Below are 10,908 nucleotides of genomic sequence, written 5' to 3' on the forward strand. Positions count from 1 at the left end.
TGTATGTATGTATGTATGTATGTATGTATGTATGTATGTATGTATGTATGTATGTATGTATGTATGTATGTATGTATGTATGTATGTATGTATGTATGTATGTATGTATGTATGTATGTATGTATGTATGTATGTATGTATGTATGTATGTATGTATGTATGTATGTATGTATGTATGTACGTACGTACATACGTACATACTATACATAGTTTGCGTACATCCTTCATTATAAGGACTTATTATAGAATTAGCTGAAACATGATAGTGGTCTGTCAGATACTGATATAATTGTTGGTTTTTTACCGTTCAAAAATTGAATAATTAAAATGTCTATTAGTAATAAGACTCTAAAATTTAAAAAGCGTTTATTAGTAATAAAACTCTAAAATTTATTTAATAAAGAAAAAGGGATTATAAGCCAAAAATTATTTTATAAAATTAAACATCGTTCTTATAAAAGTTAAACATAAGTAATAGAGTTATAGGTTGAACATAAGTAAAAGAAATAATTATAGCCTTTAGTTGATTTAATACAATGTGTTAGCAATAAACAAACAAATGTTGATCATGATTGAATTATCATTATCAATGTCAAAAACATAATATTAAAAAATGATAAAAACGAAACATACAATAATATTATATATATTTATATTTATTTGCTCTCTCTAACAAACACGAAACATACAATAATATATATTTATATTTATTTGCTCTCTCTAACAAACACTGGTAACATAAAAACGATTATCATCCTGTTCACAATTATAATGTAGCTTGGAAAAAGTCGTCGCATGACAATAGTTAATTGCAATCAATCATTGAATTGCTTGAATAATGTAGTCGAACATTGATTAGCTTGAATAATGTCCTTAGATATAATATAAATCAGAGAATATAATATAACGCAAGAAAATGAATTTAGTTCCGTAGGTAAAATATGCTATACAAGAAAAAATTATATGCTATACAAGAAAAAATTATATCAGCGCAAGATTATTGTTACAATAAAAAGAAGAAATTAATATGAATAGCAAACCAGACAATATAATACATTGAGATAATACATTGTGCAAAAATTAATAAAAGTTAAATTTATAAAATGTATATTTATATATTGAATTTATATATGAATTTATAATTTAATAATAGCTAAAATTAATATGAATAAATATCTTTGATGTAAAAAATCAAAATTTCTTTAGTCAAAAACTAAAGTGTTTCTGGCATAGAAAGTCGATTAAAATTAGAGACAATGCGATAAAAAGTAAAATAATGTATTGTCTCTTCGGTGTTACGAGACATAATGAAATAAAAAATTGACATTCAGAGAAGGAAGGAAAAGATTATGTTGGAAAGTAGTAGGAAATGGAAATAAGAAGGGATAGAAGTAGATGAAGGCGTGGAGGAAGTGGATGTACATAAAGAAAAGGAAGAATTAATTATCAATCTCTTATTATGAGAAGATTCACTATAATCTAAAATCTTCACTTCGTTTCTGAAATTGTGGTTCAAATTGATATAGTGGTCGGATATGACTGATGGAGAACCCGTTTTTTTGTTGATATCTGAAATATGTTCACATATTCTCAATTTTTGTTTGGTCAACATAACTGACTTCGTGACCACATGAAATCTTATATATATTCTTATATAATCTTATATATATTCCACATTGAGTGGAAAGCAATTCTTGTTCTTTCCTTTCTTTATAAAACTTTTTAAAGTATTGATAATGGAGAATACTAATAATTTACAATGAATCATGTTGGATATAAGTGAAAAACTTTCGTAGTTGGACTTAACGTAAGAAATTGTGAAAAATTTTTCTTTGATTTGTGGATTGTGTATAATATGTGTTTATTATATATGTGAAATTTTAATCATTTTTCTATTGTAGAAAAAAATAGAAGAGAAAGGATAGCCATTATTAAGGAAAAAATATGAATTGCTTCTATTAGATTATTATGTTGAAATTGAGGATGTGGTAATAGAACTATTTTATCTACAAAACTGATAATTGTGCTTCTTTTGTGACAAAGATTGGAATGGGAATTAAGGAACCTTCCAGAAAATATTGTTTTATAATATGTATTAAAAATAATTCTATTATCACACAGAATATATTAAGAATATATTAATAATTTAAGTTGTGTACTATTAATAATTTAATAATTAAAGTTGTGTCAAGAAAATTCAATTTATTGTCAATATCAACCTCCATAGTAAATTGTAATTGTGTATGTAAAGAAATTAAAAGTTTTGTGTCATTGATCTAATCAGATGGAAGTGCGAATAATGTCATCGATATATCTGTAGTAAAAAAATAATGATTTATATAATTTCGTGATGGCAACTTCTTTCAAATCCTGCATTACAATTAACAATGATAGAAGAACAACGGTGAACCCATTGGAATATCAAAAACTTATTTATAAAACTTATTGTTAAAGGCAAAAAAAAGTAGAATTTAAGACAAAATTAACAGCAATAATAAATTCATCCTTTGGAATGCTTGTTTTTGTAAAAATATGGTCCCATCTTTTCTCAACACTATTTAATGCCAAATCCACAAGTACATTAGTTAGAGAGACACAACATCCAAAGAAGCCAAAATATAATTAGAATCGAAAAATAAAATAATTAGTCGAAAACTATGCCATAATTTTTCTACTAGATGAACGCTGTCTTTTATATAGTTGAGAGCTTGTGATATGCTCTTAATGATAATGTTGTGTAAGTAAGGAAAAAATCATATAGTAGACTATTTATAGATGATACAATTACTCTCAATAAGTTACCAGCTTTATGAATTTTAATCAATTCATATGCTCTAGGAATATTGCCATCTGATGTCAGTAATCTTTTATAAGTAAGTTCATTGATGAAACCATTGCCCTTCCATCTCGTAAGTAATACATGTAGCCCTTGAGTCACCTTTTTTGTCAAATCTCTGTTAATAATTGAATAAGTGTCAACATTCGAAAGAATCTCATATCAGTTTCTTCTTTTTATTGTAATCTTGCGCTGACATAATTCTTGTATAGCATATTTTATCTACAGGACTAAATTCATTTTCTTGCGTTATATTCTGATTTACATTATACATAAGGACATTATTCAAGCTAATCATTGTTTGACTACAATTATCTGTCATTATTCAAACAATTCAATGATTGATTGCAATTAACTATTGTTATGTGACGACTTTTTCTAAACTACATTATAGCTGTGAACAAGATGATAATCGTTTTTATGTTACCAACGTTTGTTAGAGAGAGTGAAGTATAAATTTATATTATGTTTGTTTATATGTTTTTGTTTATACGTAATTTGTAATATTATATGTTTTTAATTGATAATGATCACGATCGAAAACGTCTGTTTGTTTATTGCTAGCATATTGTATTAAATCAATTAAAGAATATAATTGTTTCTTTTACTTATGTTCAAACTTCTATATCAAAGATGTTTAATTTTATACATAATTTTTGGCTCCTTGCCCCTTTTTTTATTGTTTTTTAAATAATTAAATTGTTAATAACAATTGTACAATCTATTACAAACGTTTCAATCTTAATCAAGTTACTTTCAATGCAAATACAGACAAATTATAAGATACGAATCCAACAATGATTCTGTCAATTTGTTTATTTGATTCCCGCAATTAACTGTTTTTTTTTTCTAATATTAATCATTCAAGAAATTAAATTTTTTTTATTGTTACAATACGTGTTGCATATAATGCAAAATTTGTCATAATTTGGTATATGTTCGCATGAAGCCATCAACTGTTTTTTATGGTCGAACTGGAATATTGCATGGAGTACGTAAACTTTAAATTGTGTTAATATGTAAACAGAGTATATATGAGTAAAGAATTTAAATAATTTAAATAATTTTTTACGCCAAAAGTTGTGTTATCAATAAAATTGATGCTATAAAAACTTTATAAACTTATAAAGATTCTATTACAGAATGTGAATAAATAGTTCGCGCTTTAAAAATGATACTTTACATGACAAATAGATGAATACATGATTAATAATTTGTAAATATATGTAAACTGTTTTTACATTTCTGTCTTCAATGTACGATTGAATTGTTCGACAACTGTTGCCTTCATTATGAAAATATATCGAATAGTGATTGATTCCATGTATCGTCAATATAAATATTCGCTTGGATAGCGCATGATTCGCTCTTTGATCAATAGTGAACCGCTTCTACTTTATAGATTGTTACTACTGTACTATGTGTGTACCAAAGTATGTTACCCTTGAAAATGTTTCACGCTATACATTATTATTACGTTCCAATTCAACAGGATGAGGCGAGAGACAATAAGTTTATTCAATTTTTATAAAGTTCAATTTTTATAAAGTTTTGCTTATGCATTTTATACGTTACGAATTTTTCTAAAGTCTATTTACATGTTTTCTTTTTTTTTTTATACAGCACAGCTTTTCATACATATTTGAAACCATTAGCTACGTCATTGTATAGTATAAAGTGCATGTTGGAGTTACCTTAACTTTGTGTATACAACGTCAGAAAACTCATACTTATTGCAAAGTTGAAATATAAATAGAAATGATTAATTGGATTATTTATGATTTTAATCATGAGTGCACATCATAAAAAATTATTTAAGTCAATTTTATTGTATTCTTAATATTAGAAAAAACTTCTTGTTCTTCCTCGTTAATATCTTCTGCGGCAAATGCGCTATGATCCAGTATCTAATATAGTAAAGAGTAGGGATGTCAGAAAATATCTGGTGTCCGATTTTTTTACTATCCGAGCAGATAATTGAATATCATTAGTATCCGGGAATATATCCGGTAAAATTTGATATCATTAAATTGTTGATTTTTTCTTATATAAATGTTCTAGAAACCAGTATGCATATTCATGATGCTATAATATTTTATACATTATTGCAAAATTGCAATTTTTTTCTATAGGCTATTTTTTTAAATATATAGTAATACTTTTCCCTTTAAAGTCGCCATTTCTTAAGCGATTTTTATTAATAATTTTATTAATAATTATTGTAATTATTAATATTAAATATAATAATAAGTAAATTGTTAATATTTATATTAATATTTATCATAGAAGAACGATAGAATCATCTTTTTATTTATTTTTATCAAAATTCAAAGATTTTCGGTTTATGATTAGTTTCCATAAAAATTGCAAAATGAAAATCATTCATTTTCAGTTTGCAAAAAAAATATCGTTTTTACAAATCGCAAAAACGCTTATAATTTCTTAAAGTTTAACTTATTAGCTGTTGATTCATCACTAATAAAATCTTTTTTCATTTATTTTTGACAAAAAGATGAGGTTTTGGAAAAATTCGTTTTTTTTTCCATCCCTTTTCACCTATTGCAAAGTATCGTTTGTACTACGACATTTTAGACTTTCTAGTTCAAAAATTCTTTTTTTTTTTCAGTCTTCAAACGATAGATTAAAAAAATTAATTAAAATCGATGCACTACAATCTGAAATACAAGCAAAAGAAAACATGGAGTTACATCCATATCCTAATGTGAATAGATTGGGACTTTTTTGAAGTGTGCTCTCTAAATCTGAATCAGTGAATAGTCACTAATTACCAAATGCTTTGCACTGATAATCAATGAAGTTCAACTAAAAAAGGAAGAATGTTCGAGCATTATATAACTAAAATATTGATATTTGCACGTTAATTTCAATCTTCTAATACTATATTCATTGAATTTAAACACTAAAACAAGGTTAGTTAGATTACACCATAAAGATTAGTTAGATTAAAGTTAGGTTAGGGATCTCACATTTCATTGATTACCAGTGGCATACTTGGCACTGATATTAATAATTAACCACTGTTTCAGATTTAGAGAGTGTGTACTGAGAATTAAATATATTACTCAACTTTTTAAATTATTTTTGGTCTCCTTTTTCTCTTACCTCTATTCAGCGATTTAGAATTATATGTGATAAGAAGATGCGCGATATTTCCACAAAGTTAATCAAATTAAAATAAAAATTGAATAATAAAAAGTTGTAATGATCTCTATTTCTTTCTGAGTTTCCTCTACAATCATAAAATACTTTTTTTTGCTTCCTTCTATGACTCATCTGCTTGTCACTTTGAGACTTGCACGTTTCTATTTTTGCTTATTAGGAACGAGTGGGGACGAATCTTCCCGCTGCAATTAAGAATATATAATGATAGCAAAATAGTATATATAATATGTATATAGTTTAATAAGTATTCGATAACTACTCAATAATAGTTTTATAATAATTCGATAATTAGGAACGCTCAGCTATTTGTAGTATATTATTTAAAAAAAATATTATTAGTTGCTAAATTAAAATCATATTTAATCATGTTAAGTCATATCATTTAAAATATTGTAAAACAAATATCATATCTATTTAATAAAATAGCAAGCGAGAAGAAAAGAACGTGGGAGTTGAAGAGAGAGTGCAACGGGAGAAAGAGATAGCGCGAATACTGTGTAAATATAGTAACGTGTAGGAAAGAGAGGATTGCATTCTACAACGGGTCGGAGAGGACAACGAGTTAGGAGAACGGATGAAAGAGAGAGAAGATGAATAAAACCCCTTTTCCCCTCCTTGATCTTCATACACACGCACGCACGTACGCACACCACATATATGCCCTAATACATACTTATTTAGAACTGATCTATATATCCTACTATTTCGCTACATTTCCACTTTATCCTCTTTTTTCTTTGAAAAAAGAATTTAAAATTAAACTTTACTTACCAACCCATGTGATTTGGTATCTCGTGTCGTTTACAGCGTTAACAGCGACGGCTTGTCTCCATTGGATGTTGCTGTCCTTAGCAACAACAGACCATTGGCAAAAATGTTGGTTGCATTCGGCGCGCAAGAAGGGAATCAATGTAAGTACAATCGAATCCAATTATAAATTGTACGCCGTATAGCGGGAACTTCGTTACGCGTGTGACGAATCCCGTTGATCTGTACTCCTTTTCCGCTTTCCCACAAAATATTTTTTCGTCTCTCTTTGTCTTTATCTTTTTTTTTGTTTCTTTTTGCTTTACAAAAAATCCAAGAAAATCGGGATTCTCTGCGAGATTCCCCAATTAGATTCCCCAATTATTCCTCATAGTTTCTAATAAAAATACCGTCAAGCATTATTGCGTTGCGAATAAAAAGCAGGAACGCGAAATGTACAATAATAAAAGAAAGAAAAAACTCCTGTTCTGGGCGTTGTGCTTTTTCTTAACGTTTTTAATATTATTCTTCTTTGTATAACGAGCTCCGGTGTAGTTACGGTCGAATATGATCCATGTATGGAATTGTAGAGTTGATAGCAATATTAAAATATTTCTCAACGCTCTCTCTCTTACTACTATATATATTCCGTTGAGCCAGATGATATATACAAGTTGTAAACACGAGTGAGCGATTCTTTTTCATTGAATGCAAATAAATAAGACACTATGATGGATATCCAAGATTTCTCGTTAATTTCTCATTATTTTTGTGACAATTGCCGGAGCAATTAAGGTTATATCCGAAACATCGAGCCAAATAGACTCACGAAAGAAAACTAGAATCGAATTTCTGGCGAATGCGCTAGAGATTATCGACCTCGATTGCATTTCTCTAAGAGAAAGTGGAATAAAAGTTCAGGAAGATAAATTTCTCTTTATAATGTGCCGTCAAGCGAAATTGGAGAATCCTACGTTGTAAAATCTTTATTCGTCTTGAAAGTTCTTAGCATCTTAACTTGTCCACATTAGTTAGCGCCTTAGCATCGTTAAGATATTCCGAGTCTTTGAAAACAAATACAGCGATAAGGACACTTCTTCCGAATTAATTTTCATGAGGTATCCGCGACCTGACAAGTTTCCAACTTGACTTCCTTCATGTATTCAATAATTTGATACATGTTTTGAACAATTTCTTGAGCATATCTTTGTTAATTTTTGCACCGCACCATTCCATGTTGAGAAATAATCACAATTACAATATAACTCCATATAAACAAGATTAATCATAACAAAACAGTTTCTCGTAAAAGAGACAAGATACAAGTAACAAGATAACACAGCTACATTGCAGCTATCGATTGCATAAAATATCAAATTAATTAATGTAATAATCACTTGTGGAACAATATGCCGTAATAATGATCCCTATTGCAAATTCTTATTAGATCTTCCAAGAGAATTTTCACACACGAATTTCGCGGGCAAAAACATACAAAATCGTATAAGAATATATCGTTTATGTAAGTAAATCAAAAATCTTGCATGAATCTTACACCTATATTACATGAATCTTATAAGCATATTACATGACTTCTACACATATATTATATGAATCTTGCGCGCAGATTACCTGAATTTTGCGCACATGAAACGTGAATCTTGCAAGAATATAACTGGAGTGTGGAGTTATGAAAATATTACAAGAATACTATTGGAATTTTGTGATTTATTGTTCGTATCCCAGTAAATAGAATGGAACAAGCAAGAAATTGAATGAGATTTAAAAGAATTCATTTTGGTTAAAAATTAATTCTTTTTATTATTTTACAAATTAATAACGGCTTCTCAACTAAATCAAACTTAATTTGAAAAAGGAGATGAAAAGCTTACGCCAGTTATTACAGTGAAGTTCTAATTTATCAATTCATTAGACAATGATAATATACGTTTCAACGTTTGTATATTCAGTCATTTTTAGTACTTTAACATATCTATTTTTAAATTTTTCTTAATTCTTTTTTATTTCGTATATTTAATCTAGTTCTTTCTGTTCATTCATTAATTCCATTATATTATATTTACTGGAATGATCGATACTTTTATTACTTTGAAGTGATCATGAAATTATTAATTATATGTAAAAATTATTTCTTAAGATTATCTTATTAGGCTAAATTAGCAATTAAAATCTTTTCATTGCAATTAAGAGTTTCATAGGGGTTAAGACAAGATTTTTTTCATTGCTTATAAATCATGTACGATTCATGCCAGATTCCTGTATCAACTTAAAAAATAAATTATTTTGTAACTGTTGTGTGTATATGTTTTTTAAGACTGATCTATCATGATCTATCATGTAATACTTAGGAATCATACATAATTAATACCATATTCCTGGATGATTCTGTAAAGAAATTTTTTAAGTTTATAAGATCAAAGCAAGATCTTTTCATTGCTATCCTGTACAATTATGCCAGACTTCTTGTATCAACTTGGAAAATAAATTATTCCGTATCTATTATTTCTTAAGACTGATAAATGATCTTTCATTTATCAGAAACACTTCAGAATCATATATAATTAATACCATGTTCTTGGATGATCCTGTAAAGAAACTATCTTTTAAAAGTTTCTTATATGACTAAGGCAAGATCTTTTCATTGCGATATAAATCATCGTGTACAATTCATTCCAAATTCCTAAGATCATTGAAGATTGGTGAGATTCATGAACAAATTATATAAGATTCTTATATGATCATGTACGTTCATTTGATAATCTTGATTGATCATATACAACTCTTTTAAGATCTGATTTACAAGAATTTTCAACAGGGATCGTTCGTCAAAATGTAACTAAAATTATGTTCGAAGATAAAGTGAGGCATATAACTTGCATATCTAGAAAGATTTGGTAAACTATAAGTTGCATGAAAAATTTTTCCTTTCTAAAAAAGGAGATGTTAGATAGAGAATCTATATATTGAAATATAATGAAATATCATTGTCTCTTTTTGATGCCGATTGATTCTCTTGCTGTGCTTACTTTGTGAGAGAGACTGTCATTGCAGAGATTGCGCGTTTGATGGTTGTGTTGAAGGTTAAATATATCGATTAATAAATATTATAAAAGGATTAATGGTGTAATTGTAAAATTATTACTAAAATTATTATTGTTGAATAAGTTTCTTAATTTTGTTGATTCTGTTCCTGCTTCTTTTTTCTCTTGAACGTTAAGATTGTTTCAGACAAGTTCCCTTATTCATTAATATTTTAACCTTTACTCGATATTTTATTATAAAGAATTAATACTTTGTGTTGTATTTTATTTGTAATTTTTGTTCTATATTACTGTAACTGTTAACAATATTGTCTGAGAAAAAAATATTGTGATATTGAATAACAAGGAATGGAAAAAAACAAAAAAAATAGATAAGAAAAAAATTTTGAAAGAAAGTTTAAGAAGGGAATGATAAATGTAAGAGCGAAAGAACTAATTGTATGTATAACACATATAACTCAATGGAAATAAATTGAAATCGGATGACAATACGACAGCATATTAATGAGTATTAAAGTAAGAGATTTAAGAAGTATGAATTTTGTTATTACATATATTTAAAGGGTTTTTTTACCATAATAGAGAATTTTCTTTTGTAATAGAGAATAAACGAGATAAGATATTTATAAATGTTTGCTCATTTGCAAGGAAACAGAAAGACGACTAAAGAAAAGGAGATGAAAGACAAGAAAGAAATTAATTAAATTTGAAATTATATATATAGTATTAAATATAAAACTATATAGCGGTTAATTAAACGTAATTAAAGTAATAAATTTAAAATGTACAAATATTATTATTACGTATGTTTACTGGTTTTTTTCCATCCAATGAAGGACTTCCTTTTGTAGTAGAAAAAGAAGTGAAATAATTGCAAATGTATTTTTTCATCTGTAAGGAGAGAGAGAGGGAGAGAGAGAGAGAGAGAGAGAGAGGAGGAGGAGGGAGGAGGAGGAGGAGGAGAAGAGCGAGAGGAGGAGGAGGAGAGAGAAGACGAAGAGGAGAGAGAGAGAGAGAGAGTAGTAGTAGTAGGTAAGTTTACTTTATAATAATAAGTTAAAGTTTAGTAGTAATAATAAG

The 10,908-nt window shown here is 27.6% G+C and overlaps 1 protein-coding gene across 1 annotated transcript in view; it reads left to right on the forward strand.

Annotated features, from left to right (window-relative positions):
* Nucleotides 1-10,908, forward strand: part of LOC105626871 — a 107,151-nt gene that overhangs the window by 24,931 nt on the left and 71,312 nt on the right. The window contains exon 4 of the mRNA XM_012208162.1: nucleotides 6,827-6,930. Within this exon, the coding sequence (XP_012063552.1) occupies nucleotides 6,827-6,930 (104 nt within the window). The remainder of the gene's footprint in view (nucleotides 1-6,826; nucleotides 6,931-10,908) is intronic.

This window comes from Atta cephalotes, assembly GCF_000143395.1.
Source record: "Atta cephalotes unplaced genomic scaffold scaffold00007, whole genome shotgun sequence".
Lineage (NCBI taxonomy): Eukaryota > Metazoa > Arthropoda > Insecta > Hymenoptera > Formicidae > Atta > Atta cephalotes.